The 24,405-nt window shown below is 43.5% G+C and overlaps 1 protein-coding gene and 1 long non-coding RNA gene across 2 annotated transcripts; one reads left to right on the top strand and one right to left on the bottom strand.

Annotated features, from left to right (window-relative positions):
* Positions 1 to 3,557: 3,557 nt before the first annotated feature.
* Positions 3,558 to 23,464, top strand: galr1b (galanin receptor 1b). The gene is made up of 4 exons (XM_028016129.1): positions 3,558 to 4,745; positions 13,215 to 13,280; positions 21,314 to 22,675; positions 23,294 to 23,464. The coding sequence occupies exons 1-3, from the start codon at positions 4,095 to 4,097 to the stop codon at positions 21,629 to 21,631; spliced, it is 1,035 nt and encodes a 344-aa protein (XP_027871930.1). The 5' UTR covers positions 3,558 to 4,094; the 3' UTR covers positions 21,632 to 22,675; positions 23,294 to 23,464.
* A 431-nt stretch (positions 23,465 to 23,895) lies between these two features.
* LOC114143801 (uncharacterized) lies at positions 23,896 to 24,405 on the bottom strand. The gene is made up of 2 exons (XR_003595321.1): positions 24,338 to 24,405; positions 23,896 to 24,205 (listed from the first exon to the last, which is right to left on the bottom strand). It is a non-coding gene; the product is annotated as an uncharacterized LOC114143801 (long non-coding RNA).

A 24,405-nucleotide genomic window follows, 5' to 3' on the forward strand; every position in this document is an offset into this window, starting at 1 on the left:
GAACCCTAAATGAAGCTGAAGATGTCTGCTGTAATCCTCTAAATATCTGGAGATGAAACAGATCAACCCCAGCTGATCGATAACAGTTATCTTCCTCCTACTCCTCTTCCTCTTCGTTTGCCTTGTTTTTGTGTCAGTGAAGTAAAATGACCCGTTCATCAGCAGCTGGTTCCGTCTCTATGGCAACCAGTCCATCTACACAAGTACTGATGATGAATAACAAAGTCAGAAAAGGTTTGTCAGGGAGGAATAAACAGTGGAGGCTGTTTCCATCTCTGTCCCAGATCAGATAATGATTTCTGTTTGGCTTCTTCAGCAGTCGTCCCACACACACCCACTCATGTCATTTTCCTCTGATATCATAAAGCATTAGACAGGAAATGAACTCCGCCGACTGTAAACAGGTCCGATCACCTTCTGTCATCATGAACACGTCTGAGTTAATCATGTTAACTTCCTGTTGGCTGTGGAAGGAGAAACCTGCTCCGGGTTCTCCCTCACATCTGATGGACAGGATCCGGCGCCGGGCTTTTCCTGCTGGGAACCAGTAAGGCCTGACTGGGGAAATGTCCTAAACACATTTCAAGTCATTCAAAGATTAATATCTGAGTCCAAACATCCGTCTTTAATCCAACTTCAGCCTCTTCATAATTTCAGCTCAGAAACCTGAAGGACATCCTGTCCTCATGTTGGCATGGAGACAATTCATCTCCATAACTGAGGGAGTCTCTGGCGGCTGTAGAGGAGAAGCTCAGGATTTATTTCTCCTTCTACCTCCCAACCCTCAGCTGAGTGAAAGAACCAGATCATGAACACAAGAAGCTGAAATGGGTTCCAGAGAAGAGCTGACTTCAATATGCAGGATTCCTTGTGCTGAGCTTCTGGTTTCAGCTCCCAACATGTTGGCTTTGACTCTTATTTGAGTTTTTCTCCCTGGTTTGTGGATCTTGTTTGTAATGTGATCGTGTTTCCTTTAACCCCAAACTAAAACGATCAGTCCTCTCCTGGTCCACATGTCTCACCTGGTTTCCGTTTTCTAGAGACGGGACATCCGAAGCCAGACTTCTTGTGAGGTCTTGCTGAAAACCATGTGACTGACAACATTGCATGGGACACTGTCTGCTTCATTTTGTGCGTCGGTTTTCAAAGTAAAAGCGCGATGAGTCTGCTGCTTCATGGGTTGTTGTAGGTCAGTGGTGTCCTGCAGTGGGTCCTGGAGGGCCGGGGTCCTGCATGTTTTAGTCTCTCCCTGCTGGTAGGAACAAGTCAATGTTCTTCATTAAACCAGGGAGAGAACTGAAACATGCAGGACTCCGGCCCTCCAGGACCCACTCTGGGCTCCACTGTTGTAGTAATTTGGAAGTATGTGTCTTCAGCAGTGGACGCCTTAATGGAACATTGACCAACATATTTAAATGAGTGTCCCTTTAAGGAAGACACTGATTAAAGTGGAATGTTACTGGTTCTCTCAGTTGTTGACTGCATGTGAACTTTAACACCAACTCAGTCCTTTCACTCGGCTCATTTAAGCTTTTAGGTCAAAATGAGCTACAAGCATGTGGGATATGATTAGCATGTTGACTAGCATTATCTATGGAGTTTAGTTTTATTACTAGTATGTTGACCGACATTAATATACTTTATTCAATGGTTAATGTAAATTAGTTAATAAGCTACTAAAGTTATTTAAAATGCTAATGTTGACTAATCTGCAAATTACAGTAGCATGTTAGCATGTTGCGTACGGTATGTATAAAATTCTATGAAACTGCCCTTTAAATATAATCAAGACGTCTCTTTGCTTTGCAGCAATTTGCCAGAAAGCTGCAAGTCCCAGATGTATGAGAGGTAGATTTTCAGAACCCAGAGAGGAATTTCTATGTTTTCATGTACAAATTGTGTAGAATGAGAGACAGTCAAATGAGTAACAAGAATTTGTTCAGGAATCTACAGAATTCTTCAAAAGGTTTAATATCTGAAATGACCAGAAGTCTTTTTCCAGTAGAAGCTGAATGTTCTGATTAATTGTTGAAATGGGCTGAAGTTACAAACCCTAAAGCAGAACATGGAGGAGAGAGAAACACAAACTACTAATAAGACCTACCTAAAGGAAGGAGACACTTACATAATTATTGATTTGTAACTATAATCTGAATTGATCAACTGAATTGTGAATCTCCTGATTCTGTTCTGGTTCTGGTTCTGCTTCTGTTCTGGTGAATCGGTTGAGCACAACACATCACAAAGGACACTTCTCACCCCGGACCTTCTCTGTTCACACTGCTGCCTTCAGGCAGAAGATACAGAGCAACCAGAACCAGAACCAACCGTCTCAGAGACAGTTTCTACCCGACAGCAATAACAAAACTAAATGCAATCAAAAACAACCATTAATCATCATGAATGATGGATGTGAGAATGTGGCTGTTCTGATTTATTTTTTTGCCAGTTGTTTGTTGATTCTTGCGTTGTGTGTGAATTGTGTTATTTTTTGTTTTTGGGCATGTGCACCGAATGATGGCACCTTTTAAATTTCGTTGTTCTTGTGACAATGACAATAAAGATTTATCTTATCTTATCTTATCTTATCTTTAAGGCTCCGCCATCCTGAACAAGAACAATAAATTACCACCAGGAAAAATTTAAATATTCTGGATTATTATCATAAATGATTTTTAGCTGAAGCTGAAAGAGTTCCAGGAGCAGACTCCCAACAGGAAGTAGAAACAACTGTTGACAAAATAAAAGCTTCCTCAGCGAGCAATGTGAAAAGAGAGAAGCAGAACCACTGCTCCAGCACTGCTGGAGTCCTGCTGGTTCTGACCCACTTTCAGCAGCTTGTTTGCATTGGTCGGATAAAAGTCTGTTTGTATGGGGGAATTTTCCTGCCATAATCTAAGACCACACACTTTCAGTCTGAAAGCAGGATTTAATTTCTTTTGTTCTCAAAACCTTTAATACTTTTGCTTGAATGTTCATTTTGAAAGCAGGACTTCATGTCTTTCTTCTAAAAACTTGTAACGCTTATACTCAACATTCCTTCTCGCGCTCACACTCAGTCTCTGCTCGCTTACGAAACATGGAACTGCCTTTTGGCACAGTTGCCTGGCAACCTCAGCCCATACATTGAAAGTGTTGTACTGGATGCGTTTGTTTCCTTCTAGCATGTGTGTGTGTGTGGCTACAATCGATTTGCAGCAACCTGCGCCACCCACTGGATGTAGGGAGAAACAACGACGTCAGCTTTCTGCGCCACAGTACATTAAACATCCACCAGGAGAGCTACTGGTCGCTAACAGCTACAAGTTGCTAACAGCTACTGGTTGCTAACAGCTACTGGTCGCTAAGAGCTACTGATTGCTAACAGCCGCTGATTGCTAACAGCTACTGATCGCTAACAGCTACTGATCTTAGGCAGGAGTTCATTCACTCAACCAAAGACAACATTGTCATGACATGATATCTGTCTGTCTGTCTGTGTGTGGGTGTGTGTGGGTTTGTTTCTAATACCTTGTGGGAACCATTTTCCTGACATATACTACGTTGTGGGGACACACTGCTCCTTGTGGGACCGACGCCTGGTCCCCACAAGGGGAAACGCTGTTTTTGGGACAGGGGTCAGATTTAGCACTAAGGTGTGTTTTGGTGAAGTTAGGGTTAGGTATATAATGGATAGGGGTCAGGGTAACGGTAAGGGTAAGATTTAGGCTGTAGAAATAAATGGAAGTCAATGGAAAGTCCCAGCAAAGATAGCTGTGTAAGCAAAAGTATTAAAAGTTTTGAGAACAAAAGACACGAAATCCTGTTTCAGACTGAAACTGTGTGCTCTTGGATTATGGCAGGAAAATCCCCCCATACATTTGTTCCGGAAGAGCCCACAGAACCAGAAGGACTAGTACCGGCTTTGTTCTGGACTCGGACCTGCAGTTTTACTGTGAAAGCCTCAGACCGGAAGCAGATCTCTGCGGTTCTGTTAAGTGGACGCGCTTCCAGCTGTTCCCTGAGCTTGGACTTTGCTGCCGGACGTGTCGGACCGAACCATGGACCCGCTCTGCGCTCGGCTCTGACCTCCAGCCGGCAGCCGGAACTCCAGCATGGTGCCGCCGGGAAACGAGTCGTACAGCTGGGCTGAGACTAACCGCACCGCGGGGGAGCCCGGGCCGGAGGTGGTGATCGTGCCGCTGGTGTTCGGACTGATCTTCGTGGTGGGGCTTCTCGGGAACTCCCTGGTGATGCTGGTGATCGGCAGGGTGAAACCCAGCGGAGGCGCGCGCCCGCTCAGCCCCACCAACATCTTCATCGTGAACCTGAGCGTGGCGGACCTCCTCTTCCTCCTCTTCTGCGTCCCGCTCCACGCCACCATCTACTCCCTGCCAGAGTGGGTGTTCGGAGCCTTCCTCTGCAAGTTCGGACACTTCTTCACCACGGCCAGCATGCTGGTCAGCATCCTCACGCTGGTTGCCATGTCCGTGGACCGCTACATCGCCGTGGTGCGCTCCAAGAGCTCTGCGTGCGTCCGCAGCCGCAGGAACGCGCTGGCCGGGCTGTGCGTCATTTGGACCCTGTCCTTGCTGTGTTCGGTGCCGGTGGCGCAGAACTACGTGCTTACCAGCCACTCCAGCGCCCCGAACAAGACCTTCTGCTGGGAGGCCGGGCTGGGAGCGCCGCGGCGCGCCTACAAGGTGTCCATCCTGCTGCTCGGCTTCATCCTGCCGCTGCTGCTCATCTGCTGCTGCTACATCAGGGTCAGTCCAGCTCCAGGCTAATGTTTCACTCCTCATGCCGCCGTAAAACCCGCGTTAATGGCGCGAGCAGGGGCCAAAGGCCGCGCGTAAACCTGCTGAGCCGTGCGTAAAGAGCTGCTGCGGGGCGCGCCACGCACTCACCTGCGGTGGTCCGACAGATGACCAAGAGAAAGATAGCTGGCCAGAGCTTCTGCGAACTGGTTTTTAGGTTCTACAGGAGGAACTGGGTCAGAACAAACCACTGGAGCCGAGGTCTTTAAAGCTTTTGAAACCTCTAAAATCTCCGGTGTTTCAGAAACTTAAAGTTCCAGTAAACAAGTTCAGCTTGGCAGAAATTCCTTCACACAGCAAAAAATGAAAGATAAAATGCTCCAAACAATGATATGTTTTCATTCTATGTTTGAGTATTTTCATGATGTCAAGAGTGAGTTCGGGTTAAAGACCCGCAGCGCTGTTGGGTGGTCCCAGTATGAGGTCTGTCAAGCTGGTCAAAGGTCGGTGAACTGGTGACGTTGATGATGTCGTGACGGTTGGTCCATCCGGTCCGCAGCAGCAGAAACACTTTATGGTTCTTCTAGAAAGGAATCTGAACACGAGTAGAAAGTAACTGAGCACAGATGAGGGACCGGGCGGCTGCTGGAGCTTCTGACAGTTGGTGCAGTTGGACCAAAGACATGAATACATAGACGCCTCGTGCAACTGGTCGGCCCGCTGCTGCGATACGTCACAGCGTCCGCCATATTGAATGTGGCCTATGCGCCAGTAAGCTAATACAAGGAAATGGACCGAACTTTATAAAGCGTCGTTGTACAAAGTATTTGAAGTTAATACCTGTCGTTTACATATTTTGTCACACACACTAATATATTTGGGAATTAAGAAGCTAAAGACAATATTTCAAATTTTTTGATGTGATTATTTAATTGTTTAAAGAGCATAGTGTTTATATTTGGTACAGCTGATTCTGATCAATCCTTTTTATACCCACATTGATGAAGACACACACACGCATTCATGAACATAAAAACAAACAAAAAGTGAAAGAAAAAAGTATACATTAACATGTGGATTTTTTTATACTGCCAACACCGGGCAGGTTCAGTCTGCTGCTCCAACTGTCCAGGTGAAGAATTAATATAGTAAGTATATAAAGTTTTGACATACTTTAAGTCAGACTAATCCTGAGTATACTTCAAGTTGGCTTAGGATTAGTTCCCTTGAAGAGTTATTTTGGAACAACTAATTATGTGCTTAGTGCAATAGTAATTAAATTGTAGAAAATCACAATTTAAAGTGTACTAAGTGTACCATTATATCAATCAATCAATCCAATTTTCTTTGTGTAGCACATTTCAGCAGCAAGACATTTCAAAGTGCTTTACATCATATCAAACACAGAATCACAAAGTCATAGAATCAATCAAAACACAGCATTAAGTCAAGTTTCATCAATAAATTTGTAATTGATTACATTTCAAATACAATCCTAAACAGGTGGGTTTTTAGTCGAGATTTAAAGAAGTCAGTGTTTCAGCTGTTTTACAGTTTTCTGGAAGTTTGTTCCAAATTTGTGGTGCATAGATGCTGAAAGCTGCTTCTCCTCGTTTGGTTCTGGTTCTGGGGATGCAGAGCAGAACCAGAACCAGAACCTGAGAGGTCTGGAAGGTTGATACAACAACAGCAGATCTTTAATGTATTGTGGTGCTAAGCCGTTCAGTGATTTATAAACTAACAACAGTATTTTAAAGTCTATCTTCCTGGTTTTAGTCAGAACATTATATGCTTCTTTGGAACAACTAAAGTTATACTTGGTATACTTTAAGTGTATGGCTCTTATATAATATAAATGTGCTTGATTAGAATATCTTAAGTGTACTCTTTTGTGATTATATATTTAGAATGTCTTCTGAGTATATTGGCATTACATATTTTATATATTAGTAGTGTGATTATTACAGTTTGCTACAGTTACACCTTTGGTTTATTATAATTGCTAATGAAGTAACTTTTTAGTTACTTATTGTCTTTTATTGTTCTGCTTTGTACATTAATGCTTCAGTGCAGCAACACATCAGAACACACAAGGATCCATTAACACACTTTACAGGTGAAACTCATAACTTTCTGCTGTCAATATATTACCATTTTTCAAGAGTACATTGCTAATATGCTATCACAGAATTATAGAAATTGTCAATATATTAAAAGTTTACAGACAATATTCTTATGAAAATTAGCACAATAGAACAACAGGTACACTTTAGAGGAAATGTGAAAAATGTTTCACCAAGGACTGAGTTTTGTTTTAATTTCAGTTTTACTCCAGACAAAGTGACGTTTCTCCTTCCTAAGATCAGTGAGGATCTGCAGAACATTCCCACTCACTGCACTTTACAGAAACCTACAAAACAGAACAACAGAGCAGTTAAACAGAGAAAACTCTTGTATTTTAAAGAGTACAGAAAAATGACAAAGAAAAAAAACGTAGAATTTTAAGACGTTTTGGACTCGATATGTATGAGACATCATCAGAACTGAAGATGATGGGACCGGATGCCTGGAGTGGAAAAACATTTCTGGGTGTTTAATTTACCTGTTTATGTTAGAAGTAGAAAATAGTCAGTAAAATCATAAAATCAGTTGATGTTCATTAACTATGAAGCTGTTTTAAGTGAGACAAACTACTTTAGTCTAATAATTTTTAAATGAAATCATGTTTATTAAGCACTTAGTGTTGGAAACACAGCAGGTTCTGCTGTTAAACTGGAACCAGCTGCTCAGGAAAAATCACAATCCTTCCACCATGAAGACGATGTGCAGCTTCATCCTCAGAGCTGGTTGGTGATCTGGTGGATCTGGTGATCTGGTGGAGCCAGAGCCTCTGCTGAGACAGGAAGTCTTTAGGTTTTCTAATCCCTCTTTCATCTTCATCTGCTTAGACTGAAAAAATATGTTGAAGATAAAACAATGATGAAGGAGTTATAACAGCCTCACAATATCAAAGTGTCTTTGTCAAACTGAGCTTAATTAAAAGCAGGTTAAGTTTATGAAGAAAACTAGATCAAGTGGCAACAAACAGCCTCCATACAGTTAGAACATGAAGCTGAATGATTGTTACAGTAAGAATCATAAAAGTCACAATAAAATTGATAAAGTAATTATTTCTGAAACCAACGTAACTTTGTCTATATCTTTACTGCACTATTTATAATTAAACAAAGATAATTAGCATTTTGAAGCAAACTTACCAGCAGCTAGCAGCACGTTAGCAGCCTTCGTCCCTTCGGCTCTTTTCGTGACCCACATTTCATTTCCATCGGTTCTTGTCCTGTTGTGTTGTCGTCTAACTTGGACTAGGACGTCACCAGCTTTAATTTACCAAAACTACTAACTATTATCAAGGCCCTCTTTACTTTAAAGGCAATATTGTGCGAATAAAAATGGCAAATTTGAACAGCCTCTGTTATCGTCATGGCTTTTCTTTTTTTCATGCTCTATTAAAAAAAAACTCAAGGTGTGCAATACCGCCACCATCTGGTCTGGAGTGTGAACTGGAGCTAATGTCGTTCAGTAATGGGCTCTTTGCTCCTCAGCTTCCTCGTTTGGGAAAAGCGGCTCAATCGTTTCCGATCTATTGAAAAAGTCTCTTTCCACTGGGTGTTAGCAGGGCTTGTCCAAGGTAACAATTAATGATGAACATCGATCCGAAGCCCCGACAATAAGCTGGAGAAAAGTTTTAAGATGTTCGCCTCGTTATAAGTTCACAGATACGAAGGTGAGTTTTACTTTCTTTAAACTTTGTGGCTAACATTAGCTTTAGCTTATGCTAGACATTTTTTTATAAAAATGTGCTATTTAAGTATCTAAACATTTTTCATCCATTCTAACGGACAATGTTTTTACCTTGTGTTCAAGTATATTAGGTGGTTTATTGTCGTTAGTGTCAGAGACCAAGTAACGGGGATTTTACGGTTCAGGCTTTTTGCTTCTGCAGCCTGAGGAACAACAAGCCCATAACTTAACAGTAGAGCAGCTCTGGTGTCAGAGTTCTAGTTCAGCTGACTGTTCAGGTTCAGTTGTTGCTTTTAGAAAAATATGGCCGTGTTCCTTAAGGTCTCCGTGTTATTTTGCTTTATTAGTTTAGCATGTTTCTTGTGAAGCAGGACGGTGTTTCCAGCAGTGTGTCCAGGCGGGTCAGTTGCTCGGCTGTCTGGTTCTGGTCTGCTCTCTGGTTCCCATAAACTCTTTCAGGCTGAATACAGAAGTGATTCCATGGAAATAACACAGGAGGCTCCTTTATCTTCTGCTTTAGGCTGAAGAAGTTGATCCGGAGTGACGTGAAGGCTGTAAACTTTGCTGTGCTGCGTTAGCTTTAACTGGTAGCGACGAATATTTACAAACCACCATCTTCTTAATTCAGGACAGCTTGGAAATCCATGAAAACATAAAAGCCCATTATATTAGGAAGACAATAATGTTCATAGTATTGTTTTATTTGTGTCTGAAATAAGACTTTGTCTTTTCTAGCTGTCATGGTAACTCAAAGGGTAAAAAAGAGAGGCGCATTTGCGCATGCGGTTGTGACGTCAGCGCAGCAGGTGCAAAGAGCCCATTGTGAGGATTTGGTTTCTCTGTGTGTTAATTTAGGTTTCTGTGTTTTTTGAGTGTTGTCCCGTCTACCTGTGACTGCTCTCAGCTGTGTCTCGTGTTCCCTGATTACTCTCTGTGTATTTAAATTCAGCTGTGTCTCTTGTTTCCTGTCGGTCCTCCTCTGTCCAGTCGTTATTTGTGTTTCCTGTCAGTTGATACCAGTGTGTGAGTCTTTGCCGCTGCTCACCTTTGGTGCCTGGATTATTTGTGTTTATTACCATTAAATCATCATTTACTCTTCATACCTGGGTCCACTGCGTCTACCTCACCACCACACATCATGACACTAAAAGATAGATCGTACATCATACATCTGAAAATGGATTGGGTAAAAATAGCTTCTGTGTTTTCATTAAACTCAGTAGATCAGATTCGGAGAAATGTAAGTGAAGATATCTGCTACATTTGGTGTTAAGGATGGGTATTGTTTGTTCTGTCACTAAACTGTGAATGTTTGATATTTTGAGGCATGAACAGACAGGGGCGCCGCCAGGAATCTTGGGCCCCATGACACAAAATCAGATTGGGCCCCCCCTGTGCAATTACTGTTACAGTTTCTTGAGTCTATCTGACACATCAAAAGCGTCACAGTTTTAAAGTCTTGCAACTGTCTTACTTCCTTTGGTCCAATACTGATAACTAGCACAATATTTACTGCTCATGAATTTTACATGTAAGTCGGAAACAGTATGCAAGTAGGTTGCTTAATTTTTTTATTATTGGTTTTATCTCATTGAAATGTCTCTCCTCACCAGCAACAGTCACACAATGTGCAAAATATACATAAACAATCCAGACTTTTCAAAAAATGCTGTGTTGTTGCAGTTGCATTTTATTCAAGCTGCAGTTTACAACTTTAATAGAAAATATGTTTTCTCCATATTAGTTAAAGCTGTCACCATGTCATGACAGTTTATGAGACAGATAATCTGTGAAAACAATCAATCTCCTCCACCTGCTCCATGCGCTGCTATTGCTAGCTAAAGTAATGCAACGTTCTGACCAAAAATCTAACCCAATCAGAACCAGGAGGAGGGTCTTAGTGCTGTCAATCAACCTCATTCACTCACTGCTAAATGTGCTAATGGTGGAGAAACAACTTATTGTTACAGGAAACCTGTTTATCTGCCGTCATTGGTAGCTAGACTGAGCATTCACAACAAGCTGCGCTAGCTGCAGCATAGGGATGAGCAGCCACATGAGATTGTGATTGACAGCACTAAAACCCGCCTCCTGCTTCTGATTGGTTGTTTCTAGGTAGCACTGGGAGAAGGCAGAGGAAATAATTTTTTCACAAATTATCTCTCATGCCATAGTTTGACAACATAATGACAGTTTGAAAAAATATGTAAAAAATATATATATTTTTTTATAAAAGTTACATACTTCAGCTTTAATTTCACTCAGGAGAGGAGAGAGGACAGTCAGGAGGGACGTGGCAACATAGATCTGTAATTTAGATGCAAGTTTAGGTAAAACTGTGTGGACTGGCTGCAGTCCAGACAGGAGGCTGTTTTTTATGATCATTTTATAAAGATTGTTTGAATTTCTGTCAGCAACAAATATATTGTTTTTGTTGTGTAATTGTGAAAAGAGCAAAGACAGAGAAATCCCTATAGACTGGAATGATGCTAACTAGCTTGTCATTGGATACAATGTTGCTCACCTTTTTCACTGGGACAGGGGTTAAAGGTTATGCTGGTATCGGGGTTAGAGCTGCTGCTGACCGACTCACCTGTTGTCAAGTGTGGTAAACGGTACAGGGACAAGATAAATATATGAATATCTTGGTATTTCTTTTCCTTAATTCATTAAATGGTATGGAGGCCAACAGTAGTCTGTAGCTAAGCTAACTATGCTAAATGGTTGATAATCTCACAGTCTTCTCCTCTCTTGGAGAAAAACTGTTACAAATGGACACTCTTGTATTTTTCTCTTATCTCTCTGTTTTTTAAACTTGACTTTATTAATTTTCTAGGCAGCATAGAAACTGCCACAGTGTCTTCTACTGACTGCTGCTAAAAAACATCAAGCGCTCCAAGCAGGAACGAACCATTTAGCAGATACGGGGGGAGTTCAATGCAAATATGAATGTGTGCTTTTTGTTCTGGGAGGGGCAACGTTTAATTTTTACTGCTAAAAACAATTTTAAAAAACCACAATAACAGTAATTGACAGGACCCCGAGTTTTTTTTCTATTTCTGTAAAATAGGCCCTGTGGTCAAGGGCCCTTTGAATGGTCATCACTTTTCCCCCTGTACTGTGAACACATTATACTTTATTAAACAGCATTACATCAAGTTTCACTATAAGGATTGTTATTTTTTTATTCTTTGCCATTTTAACAAAATAGTAAAAGATTTGTAAGGAACCTAAAAAGGCACTTTATTAGCCTAAAGTATACACTGAGGTGTCATTTAAAACTTACTGACATTTCAGTATATTTAATATTTACTTCTAAAGTAAGACTTAATTGAATTAAAAAAAAATTCTATTTTGATATATTTTAAAATATACACAATGTATTTAAACGCATATTATTTCATTGGTACACTTGAGCAAATAAATGTTTTGTTCACTTAAAATACTTTTATTTAATATATTTCTTAAAAGTGTATTTTGGTACAATTATATTTAAGTGTGTTTAAAGGTATAATGTCAAAATTGGTAAAAGCACGCCGTTAGTATACTTTGTATATATTTATATGTAGTACACTTAATACTTAGTATACTTAAAATGTACTTAGATAAATGTAAGTATGTTTGAACTATACTAAAGTGTTTTTTTGTTTATTTTCATCTGGGTGGGAGCAGACCAGTGACTTCTGAGACGTCCTGGTGGACACAGACAAAAGACAAATTATCTAACGGTGTAATAGAAAATTAAATCGTGGCTCCTTCACATTTTGGAAAGATATACATTTTGAACAAATAGGGGCATTGACTTGCAGCATCTTTACAACATAGTTAAACATCGACATTTTGAAACAGAAGACTGGAGAAAAACAGTCGGTGCTGATCCTGACTGACCTCTAAAACCCTCTGGTCATCAGCTTTCTCTTGTTAATAAAACTACACAGTATGAAAGTTAGCTAAGCTAACAAAATTATAACCAGAGTGGTTTCTTTGGCCCAGTTATGTACCTGGGAAATATTTCTTGGCTGTTTAGAAGCTAAATTCTAGCCGCAAAGCCAAGAAATTCTGCTCATAAAATGACATTATTTTCTCTCATTCTTACCTGTGAAATGAAATGCTAATGGGTCAAGTTTATCCAGTTTTTACTGGAAAACGATTGAAACAACAAGAACATGAAGTATGGAGCTCCCATCGCTCTACTGCCACATTCAAAATGGCAGCGACGTAACGTTGGGCTCAGCGTCCAGTGAGAATAAAGATGACTGGTCCAGAGGTTGGTTCCTGTCTCCTTCCTATCAGCAGCTGGCCAGTAGGGGGCGCTACACAACCTGACTTCATGCTGCCTGATGGATCTACTGATCGTCTATTGATCAGCATCGTTCTGCTCACGTCTGTCTCACAGATATGAATACGTCGACGCCTGCTACTGGTTCCCACTGGTTGGGAACCAGTAGGGAACCAGATGGGAACCAATAGAGAACCATCATATTGGTCTCCAAGGCAACACGCTGTTTTGTAACAATCCTGCTAATTAAGGTGAAAATCTGGATAGGAACTGAATAATTTTTTGAAGCTTTCAGGTGTTGTGAAGAAGGTTCTGGAAACGAATTTGCCCTCTGCCAGACCAGAACCTCCGACCCAAAGCTTTGCTGACTGATCCCAGGTCTGCTGTCTGTCTTCCAGGTTTTGTGCCACCTGCATAAAAAGATGAAGAACATGTCCAAGAGGTCCAAGCTGTCCAAACGAAAGGTGAACTACTCTTCCTATACCTCCTCCTTCTCTTCCTCCTCAGGTCAGTGATTCCTCCCAGTGAGAAGAAACGTTGATGGAAGGAATCAGTTCATCAGAGTTCAGAGTTCTTCTGGGTTTGTCATCTGGGCTAGTGATGAAGAGGAGGCTGATGATGATGAGCTTCTACCGTTAAGACATTTGATCTCAACACCTCTGCAGGGTTTTGGGTCCAAGCCGGTCCGGTTTAGACACAGTGCTACCAGCAGTACCATATCCAGTCAGGTCTCGGTCCAGGTACTGGTTGTGTTCCCGGCCCGGCTGGCAGGCGGCAGAGAGCAGGCGTCCTGCAGCAGCAGTACCGGGTCGTTTACAGGTTCTGCTGCGCGGTGCTGCGGAGGAACAAAGGCTGCTGGGTAAATATTTAGACAGTGTCTAAGAATAGAGGAGGTTCCTCTGAAGTCTTGGCACAGATTCGCCCAGAGCGGCGGGCCGGGCTGGGTTCGGTCCGGTTTCTGGAACAACCTGGTTCTGCTTTATGGATCTGTTCAGACTGATAAGAGGCGTTATTAAATCTGCTGTGTCACCAGAACAAAAACATGAAGTCATAAAGCAGATTTATTAAGGAATCCCTTAAGGAGAAATGATGAGCTGCAGGAAACGGCTCTGACCCAGAGATCTGGTGACCCAAACCATCACTACACCGGACCAGCAGGCCAGAACAGAACCTTTCACCTGGACCATCCGGTCTGCAGGTAGTTGAACTTTCCCACTCAGAAAAAATTTCCTGTCAGAAAGATAAACTGGATTAATCAGGTTTCGGCTGCTGAGTTCAGAGAACCGGAACCAACGAAACAATCAGTAGATTGGTCCTGTTCACCAACAGCGTCTGAGAAATGCAGAGAGAGAAGGGAAAAGTAGAACGGATGGTTGGATGATGGATGGTTGGATGATGGGCCGTTGGATGATGGACGGTTGGATAATGGACGGTTGGATAATGGGCGGTTAGATGATGAGCGGTTGGATGATGGGTGGTTGGATGATGGATGGTTGGATGATGGGCGGTTGGATGATGGGCGGTTGGATGACGGGCGGTTGGATGACGGGCGGTTGGATGATGGACGGTTGGATGATGGACGGTTGGATAATGGATGGTTGGATGATGGGCGGTTGGATGATGGGCGGTTGGATGACGGGCGGTTGGATGATGGGTGGTTGGATGATGGATGGTTGGATGATGGGCGGTTGGATGATGGGTGGTTGGATGTTGGATGATGGGCGGTTGGATGATGGGCAGTTGGATGGTTGGATGGTTGGATGGTTGGATGATGGATGGTTGGATGATGGGCGGTTGGATGATGGGCGGTTGGATGGTTGGATGATGGGTGGTTGGATGATGGATGGTTGGATAATGGGCAGTTGGATAATGGGCGGTTGGATGGTTGGATGATGGGTGGTTGGATGATGGGGGGTTGGATGATGGATGGTTGGATAATGGGCGGTTGGATGACGGGCGGTTGGATGACGGGCGGTTGGATGATGGGTGGTTGGATAATGAATGGTTGGATGATGGATGGTTGGATGATGGATGGTTGGATGATGGATGGTTGGATAATGGGCGGTTGGATAATGGGCGGTTGGATGGTTGGATGATGGGCGGTTGGATGATGGGCGGTTGGATGATGGATGGTTGGATGATGGATGGTTGGATAATGGGCGGTTGGATGATGGGCGGTTGGATGACGGGCGGTTGGATGACGGACGGTTGGATGACGGACGGTTGGATGATGGGCGGTTGGATGATGGGCGGTTGGATGATGGGCGGTTGGATGATGGGCGGTTGGATGACGGGCGGTTGGATGATGGATGGTTGGATGATGGGCGGTTGGATGATGGGCGGTTGGATGGTTGGATGGTTGGATGATGGACGGTTGGATGGTTGGATGATGGATGGTTGGATGATGGGCGGTTGGATGATGGGCGGTTGGATGGTTGGATGATGGATGGTTGGATGATGGATGGTTGGATAATAGGCTGTTGGATAATGGGCGGTTGGATAATGGGCGGCTGGATGGTTGGATGATGGGTGGTCGGATAATGGGCGGTTGGATGATGGGCGGTTGGATGACGGGCGGTTGGATGACGGGCGGTTGGATGATGGGCGGTTGGATGATGAATGGTTGGATGATGGATGGTTGGATGATGGATGGTTGGATGATGGGCGGTTGGATAATGGGCGGTTGGATAATGGGCGGTTGGATGGTTGGATGATGGATGGTTGGATAATAGGCGGTTGGATAATGGGCGGTTGGATAATGGGCAGTTGGATGGTTGGATGATGGGCGGTTGGATGATGGATGGTTGGATAATGGGCGGTTGGATGATGGGCGGTTGGATGACGGGCGGTTGGATGACGGGCAGTTGGATGATGGATGGTTGGATGTTGGATGATGGGCGGTTGGATGATGGGCGGTTGGATGGTTGGATGATGGATGGTTGGATAATGGGCGGTTTGATAATGGGCGGTTGGATGGTTGGATGATGGATGGTTGGATGATGGGCGGTTGGATGGTTGGATGATGGATGGTTGGATAATGGGCGGTTGGATAATGGGCGGTTGGATGACGGGCGGTTGGATGACGGACGGTTGGATGACGGGCGGTTGGATGACGGGCGGTTGGATGGTTGGATGATGGGCGGTTGGATGATGGATGGTTGGATAATGGGCGGTTGGATGATGGATGGTTGGATGGTTGGATAATGGGCGGTTGGATGATGGGCGGTTGGATGGTTGGATGATGGATGGTTGGATGATGGGCGGTTGGATGGTTGGATGATGGATGGTTGGATGATGGGCGGTTGGATAATGGGCGGTTGGATAATGGGCAGTTGGATGGTTGGATGATGGATGGTTGGATGATGGATGGTTGGATAATGGGCGGTTGGATAATGGGCGGTTGGATAATGGGCGGTTGGATGGTTGGATGATGGATGGTTGGATGATGGGCGGTTGGATGATGGGCGGTTGGATGATGGGCGGTTGGATGACGGGCGGTTGGATGACGGGCGGTTGGATGATGGATGGTTGGATGATGGATGTTGGATGATGGGCGGTTGGATGATGGGCGGTTGGATGGTTGGATGATGGATGGTTGGATGATGGATGGTTGGATAATGGGCGGTTGGATAATGGGCGGTTGGATGGTTGGATGATGGATGGTTGGATGATGGGCAGTTGGATGATGGGCGGTTGGATGGTTGGATGATGGATGGTTGGATAATGGGCGGTTGGATAATGGGCGGTTGGATGACGGGCGGTTGGATGACGGGCGGTTGGATGACGGACGGTTGGATGACGGACGGTTGGATGACGGGTGGTTGGATGACGGGCGGTTGGATGATGAATGGTTGGATGATGGATGGTTGGATGATGGGCGGTTGGATGGTTGGATGATGGATGGTTGGATGATGGATGGTTGGATAATAGGCGGTTGGATAATGGACGGTTGGATAATGGGCGGTTGGATGGTTGGATGATGGGCGGTTGGATGATGGGCGGTTGGATGATGGATGGTTGGATAATGGATGGTTGGATAATGGGCGGTTGGATGATGGGCGGTTGGATGACGGGCGGTTGGATGACGGACGGTTGGATGACGGACGGTTGGATGATGGACGGTTGGATGACGGGCGGTTGGATGATGGATGGTTGGATGATGGATGTTGGATGATGGGCGGTTGGATGATGGGCGGTTGGATGGTTGGATGATGGATGGTTGGATGATGGATGGTTGGATAATGGGCGGTTGGATGGTTGGATGATGGATGGTTGGATGATGGGCAGTTGGATGATGGGCGGTTGGATGGTTGGATGATGGATGGTTGGATAATGGGCGGTTGGATAATGGGCGGTTGGATGACGGGCGGTTGGATGACGGACGGTTGGATGACGGGTGGTTGGATGACGGGCGTTTGGATGATGAATGGTTGGATGATGGATGGTTGGATGATGGGCGGTTGGATGATGGGCGGTTGGATGGTTGGATGATGGATGGTTGGATAATGGGCGGTTGGATAATGGGCGGTTGGATAATGGGCGGTTGGATGGTTGGATGATGGATGGTTGGATAATGGGCGGTTGGATAATGGGCGGTTGGATAATGGGCGGTTGGATGGTTGGATGATGGATGGTTGGATGATGGATGGTTGGATGATGGGCGGTTGGATGGTTGGATGATGGATGGTTGGATGATGGATGGTTGGATGATGGATGGTTGGATGATGGGCGGTTGGATGGTTGGATGATGGATGGTTGGATGATGGATGGTTGGATGATGGGCGGTTGGATGGTTGGATGATGGATGGTTGGATGATGGATGGTTGGATGATGGATGGTTGGATGATGGGCGGTTGGATGGTTGGATGATGGATGGTTGGATGATGGATGGTTGGATGATGGGCGGTTGGATGATGGGCGGTTGGATGGTTGGATGATGGATGGTTGGATGATGGATGGTTGGATGATGGGCGGTTGGATGGTTGGATGATGGATGGTTGGATGATGGATGGTTGGATGATGGGCGGTTGGATGGTTGGATGATGGATGGTTGGATGATGGATGGTTGGATGATGGATGGTTGGATGATGGGCGGTTGGATGGTTGGATGATGGATGGTTGGATGATGGATGGTTGGATGATGGGCGGTTGGATGACCTTCATATCTTCTGCTTCTTTTTCTCTCCTGTAAATGGAAACTGCAGTTTAAAAGCTTTTCCCTGTTTGGTTGATTTAATCCTTGTGCTGACATTCATCAGGTTTATGAACTGCTTGGTGCGTCAGGCTGTTCTGAATGCTCCACCATTGGGTTGGACCCGTCTTCGGCTACATTGGTGTTTATTGGGTTGGACCCGTCTTCGGCTACATTGGTGTTTATTGGGTTGGACCCGTCTTCGGCTACATTATTCTGTAAGGATCAGCTTCCTGTTGCAGATGTTTAATAATTGGCTCTTCACAACCTCACAGGAACATTTGTGTGGAAACCTGTTTGACAGAAGACAGGATGTTTCTAGACAGCTTGTGAAAGACGAGCAGGAACATTAGCGGTTTGGGTCTGGAGGGAGCTGAGGATATATTTAGAAACAGGAGTGGGGTTTATGATGAAGAGCATATTTTATGGAGGACATATGGATGGATGAAAGAGAACCTGGCAACATATGTTCAACACCATAGAAAGCTGAGAAGCTGCTGGTAGAGACGTTAATGCAGCACAGCGATCTGGACCCGGTCAGATTCAGACCAAAGAGGAGGGAGATTTTCTCCTGACCCGCCGCTAGACAGGAAGGGTTAGGAAAGACTGATAGCTAATCTCTAGCTAGCTGGCTGCTGTGAAAGAAGCTACTTCATTTGTCTTTATTCATAAACTACAGTTGAGCTAAAACAGACGCATACGTTCAGTAAACTAGAGGAATCAAACATGGGCAGAAATCCCAGAAGGGTCCAGAGGTTTGCGCCACCACAATCTTGGAAAAGTCTAGAATTTTCCCCACAAAAACATAATTGAAGAAATGCATTTAAACAATATCAACATGAAAAGGCAAAAGATACAAAGAGCAAAATAAATCTGCTATTTCTCTAAGAAAAAAATAAGAATAAATTTTTAGGTTAGAACAATGGTTGAGTCCAAAGTGTAGGAGGAGCAACAGCAGGAACGGTACCGGCTCCGTTAGAGCCACTGAAGAGAGGAGCTAGCTGCTAACTGTTAGCTGCTAGCTGTTAGCGGCTAGCTGTGGCTCTGCAGCACAAATAAAAAGTAAATACTTAAAACAAAAGACATGTAAACATTTTATTTGCTTTCACTGCTCAATAAGAAGAAACACATTAACAATAATCAGACTGCAGTTTAATTTATTACTTTGGCTGAATTATGATAAACTGCCTTATTAGCAAAACTGCTACACTGCTTTCATAGACTTCAGCTTTTTTTGTCAAACATCTCATTTATATTTAGCTCTTTAACTTTTAGTTAATTAGAGTTTGAAACGGGAGGGAGGAGCTGAGGAAGTGGACCAGCTCAGAGTGGGGGCCCAGAACAGATAGAAAAAACTAAAAGTTATAACTTTATTTCTCACTCTCTTCAACGTAGAGCCTTTAAAACCACAAAATAAAATCTGAATATTTTTCTATATAAAGCACAGTGATTTAAGTGTTAGTTTAACTTATATTCCCCAGATATTTATTTCTATCTACTTTTTAGTTCTCATCCATCCAGGATATGGCAAAACTAAAAAAGGGTTAAAAATAAAGCAACTTAACAAGTTATAATTTCAATATCCCATAACTTGTATTGGGAGAGATTTCAATTAATCAATGTTTATGATGAATATTACTCATTAAAGCTTTTTTATTTAGAGCCTTAAATGTTTGTAAAGGTGAAGCAGAGATTAGATCAGACAGAACAAAACTTGAATAAAAGCAACATTTGAATTTTAGTTTTACTTCTCAATAATTTGCTTACGGAGAATAAAACATGTTTGTGCATTATCAGTCATTTTTGTTCCTGCAGCTTGAATGTGGTTTAAAAAGTTTTTAAACCACATTTTACTTTACATTTCTATGTAACTTTGCCAACCCCAAAAAATTGCTCTTAAGAAACTTTCCTGCTTATGTTTCCCCCAATAATGAGATGAGATTTATGGCCTTGGAATCAAACCTTTCTTTTAAAAGCTCAGCAGCTTCCTCCTCTGGCGTTTACCTTCGCTGATGGGCTAGTGGTCTTTAGCTCCATCATGTCATAAACTCAGAAAAAGTCTCAAATAAATTCAGTCTGACATCATCTGATGTAGCAGCTCAGGAGGAGCGCGGTTATCTTCCAGATGAGGAAAAATTGCAAATATTTGACATGTTGATGAGATCATGAACACGCCATAGCCCAGCATGCAGTGATGGGAAGAGCGGTAGAAAAGTTTGTGTGTATAGAAACAGTGAAAGTGTAGAAGATGGAGGCAGGAGGAGCGTTAAAGAGCCGGCCTGTTGCAGCTCCAGTTATTTATAGAGCTGCTTTAAACCAACCAGCAGAGAAACAGCAGATAAGCTTCAGTTTGTTTCCAACTGAAGGCTGTTCTGGAAAACCATCCATAACAGGAACAGCAGCCGCGTCATCATCCAGCAACAGGAAAACCAGGATCACTGGAAAAACTCCGGACAAAACCAGAGGCAGGCTGGCTGTGGATTAGAAAAGGAGATCTGTGATCAGGTCACTGGCCCCTGGGGGCCCCGATAGAGCCCTTCAGAGCCTCATCAGGGCCCCATCAGGGCCTCATCAGGGCCTCATTGGACAAGTCCTATTCTCTGTGGTTTTTGTTTGATCCATTCCACCCCCCAGTCACTCAGACACTCTGGTTCTGGTTCTGGTTCTGCTGAAATGTTCTTCCTGTAAAACGAGTTTCTTGTTTCCACTGTCGCCAGCTGGTTGCTATGGGAGAGTCAATCACTGTGTTTCCATTGACCATCAAATTTATCAGTCGAATTCCAAAAATGAATTTGTTTAGTGAAAACGTGGCAATTTTGAATCATCTCGATTTTTGATGAAAAGATCTGATGAGGCCAATTTTCAGCCGTATGAAAATTGCTGCTTTTCACAGAATTTCAACAGAGACCCTTTTCTGCAGCAGCTTATTGCTGACCTGGGCAGTACCAGCTGCCTCCACCAGAGGTCTCACAGCGTCACAGTTCCTCGCTCATTGAGGAACATTTCATTGGAAATGTTGAATCCATAATTCTGCAGTGAAATAATCTAAGGTTTCCCAGAATCTTTGCATGTCAAGCATGAAGCCTCAAGACACTGGATGGGATTCAGTTTGGTGATATGAACCAGATATTTAAGCATAAACTACAGTTCAAAGTAATTTAACAGGTGAACTGGAAGGAGTCCGAGAATCTGGTTTCCCAGCAGAATCCGGTTCTGGAACTGGACCTTCCCTCCACCCCTCACTGGTTTGAATGTTTCTGTCTGGTGGTGTTAAACTGGTTTGTGTTCCCTGTGGTTCCTCTCCAGACGGTCCAGACCATCCTCCTGGTCGTCACGGGCTTCACCATCTGCTGGATGCCGCACCACATCATCGTCATGTGGGTGGAGTTCGGCACCTACCCGCTGAACGACGCCACCTTTGCGCTCCGCATCGTGTCCCACTGCCTGTCCTACGGGAACTCCTGCATCAACCCCATCCTCTACGCCTTCCTGTCCGAGAACTTCCGCAAAGCCTGCCGCCAGGTGTTCTCCCGCCACCTGCTCTACGCGCCGCCGGCCGACGGGAGAGTGGTTCAATTCCGCATGGACAACTTCTCCACCACACACTCCAGCACCAACATCTGAAGGAGAAACTGGAGGTCCTGCCGGTCACATGACCAGGGAGGCTGCAGGTGATTGGCTGCTTTGGTCGAGAACCGGACTCAGCAGGATCCCAGCGTTCAGGAGCCATGAGCAGAAAGAACTGATTGATTTTGTGCTTTCATTATCTTGGAGATAATTTTTCACAAACTGAACAATTATTTTATTTGAATGTGTAAAGTTTCTCAGCTTCCTCCTGGACTCCAACTGAGCCAAGCCCAGTCAGCGGTTTTGGTTCTAATTATTAGCACATTAAAATAAATACATCACATGAATGCTGCCATGTTAGCACAGAGACTTAAATAAAGTTTCTGAAGAAGAATGGATTTTCAGTCTGTCTGCAAGATATTTGATGGTTCAGATCCAAATCTCAAACCCAGACCAAGAGGCCAGAAACATCTGGATCCTGATGCAGATGTTTTGTGGAGACCTGGTGGCTCCAGGTTTCTATCCCATAATGTTCCACTTTCTGTCTCTTGTCATTCTACCAGTTCAGGGAAGCCAATTCCAGAGTTCAGAGTTCATCCAGCGGTTTCTGCCTTCAGGCCTCTGGGGTGGATCCAGATGTTTCACAGCTGCAGAAGTTTATCTCTCTGGTCCTGACATGTAAAACTTACCTGCAGGCTCTGCTGGTTGGTTCCAGACCCCGGAGTCTGCTCGGCTCGCTGCAGGTCCCAAACCATCGAAACTGCTGGGAAATCTGGTCCAAGCCACGCTGGTCTCATCACAGGACATCGGTCCAACGCCCCTTTTCCACCGGTTCAGCTTGGTTCGACTCGGCCCGGCTCGGCTCGCTTCCAGAGCTTTTCCACCGGCTTTTTAGGGCCCTGCTGGTTTGGTGGGTGACGCAAGCTTCACTCCAGTTCACTGATTGGCTGAGGGCGTGGTCAGACGGTCAGACAGTCAGACGGAGCAGCAAAGAGAAGAAAAACGAGGCGCAACGTTTCAACTCGCTGCAACACGGAAGTGATGAAGATACAAACACCGACCCAGATGCAGCTAACGCCGCCGCCGCTGCTCTCCAGCCAGGTGAGCAGTTTGTAGATATATCTGTCTGCTTTTTAATATATTTAAAGTTGCCTACATACAGTCATGGAAGACATTTGAAACACAAAGTATTTTTATTGCTCAAACACATTTTCTGAAGATACTCAGTTTCACATTCCTCACTTCTAAATAATGTCAATATTGTTCAGCATTTTGCCTTCATTTGGTTTTATTGTTTTATCTTGAATCTATGAGCTTCGATTGTTTCTCATTTTGCTGTTATTGCATCGGAGTTTCCCCCATTGTGATAATAAAACATGTTATATGATATTCAGTTATTAAATGGTTATGAATTATTAATTGTAGAGGACATAAAACCAATAAACCTAAAGAAAACGATAGCAGTATTTTATACCTATGCTGTATGTCTGCATAGGTAAAAAACTTACAACTAATTACGTTTTGTCTTTAATTAATGCAACTATTGCAGTTATTTATAATTGTTCAGGTCTGGATGGTAAAAAAAAGTATTTGCATATATATAAAGTAACATGTCTGTTTTAAATAATTCCTTCTGTGTTTGTAACTCCCACATTAGTAACTCTGTTATTTATCTACATTTATGTGCTGCAAGCTCTAACATCTGATTACTTTTCCCAGAGAACAGAAGAGGAGGAACATGGCTGACATGATGGAGAACGATGAGGAGAACCGTCAGAACAACAACTGGATCTCCTTCAGGAGGAAGCAGCTACCAGCAGAGATGGCAGAGCTCCACGAAGAGCCGAGGCAAAGAAAAGAAGAAAATAAATGCTGTTTTCTCTCAGTGAACAAAGTCTCTTTTTTATAATCTCTCCTCACATTATTGTACAAACTGTAGTTTGTTTGGCATCAAGGTCCTAATATGATCCTCCCAAAACGAGAGGAGCTTTAGACAGAGTGAAAATAACATTATGTTGTAGAAATATGTCATTGACACATTATTAATACATTATTCAGCAAACCAAACATTTTCACATTATTATCAGGGCTGCTATTAACAAAAACCCAAAATACAAGTCATGTTCATTTCTACTTTCTACATCATCTTTCTATCCACTCTGTTTATCTGTCTGCCTGGAGAATCTTCAACGTAAGAAAGAGAGAAAATGTGTCCAAAACCTGGAACCTTAATTAGTGATAAATAAGACTAAGAGTTTAAACTTTTAATTCTTAGAGACTAAAAAGTGGAAACATGAAGGTTTGATTAAAACTAGAACCAGTCAGATTAGAAGGAAAACAGTTTTATTTGTTCTCAGTGTAACTTGGACGTCAGATGAATCATAATTAAACATATTGAAGTGAAAAACAACAGATTGTTAATGCACTTCAACTCTAAGAACATCAGACACATTTGAAATTAGAAATGTTTCATCAGCACATGGAGCTCATGTGGTTCCTGCTCCAGAAGCTGAAGGTCTCTGGACATCCTGGAGGTAAAAACCGACCGGCGGTCAGGAAGACGGACACTGATGAGATCCTCCAACTCAGAGGCTGCAGGAAGAACCGCGATGGTCTGCAGTTCACCAACATCTGAAAACACATTGGGAATGAATTCTGACACTATTACGTTATTTGCAACACCCTGGCTAACATTAGCTCATGTATATTCGGCACTATTACAAGTTTTATAGAAGTTTAATACAAAAATCATGGTTAGCTCACCTGCACCGTCTGAACCACCTGCTTTCCTCCCTGCAAGGTGGAGATCAGCTGTCCTCCTCTTCCTCTTC

This window comes from Xiphophorus couchianus, chromosome 4, assembly GCF_001444195.1.
Source record: "Xiphophorus couchianus chromosome 4, X_couchianus-1.0, whole genome shotgun sequence".
Lineage (NCBI taxonomy): Eukaryota > Metazoa > Chordata > Actinopteri > Cyprinodontiformes > Poeciliidae > Xiphophorus > Xiphophorus couchianus.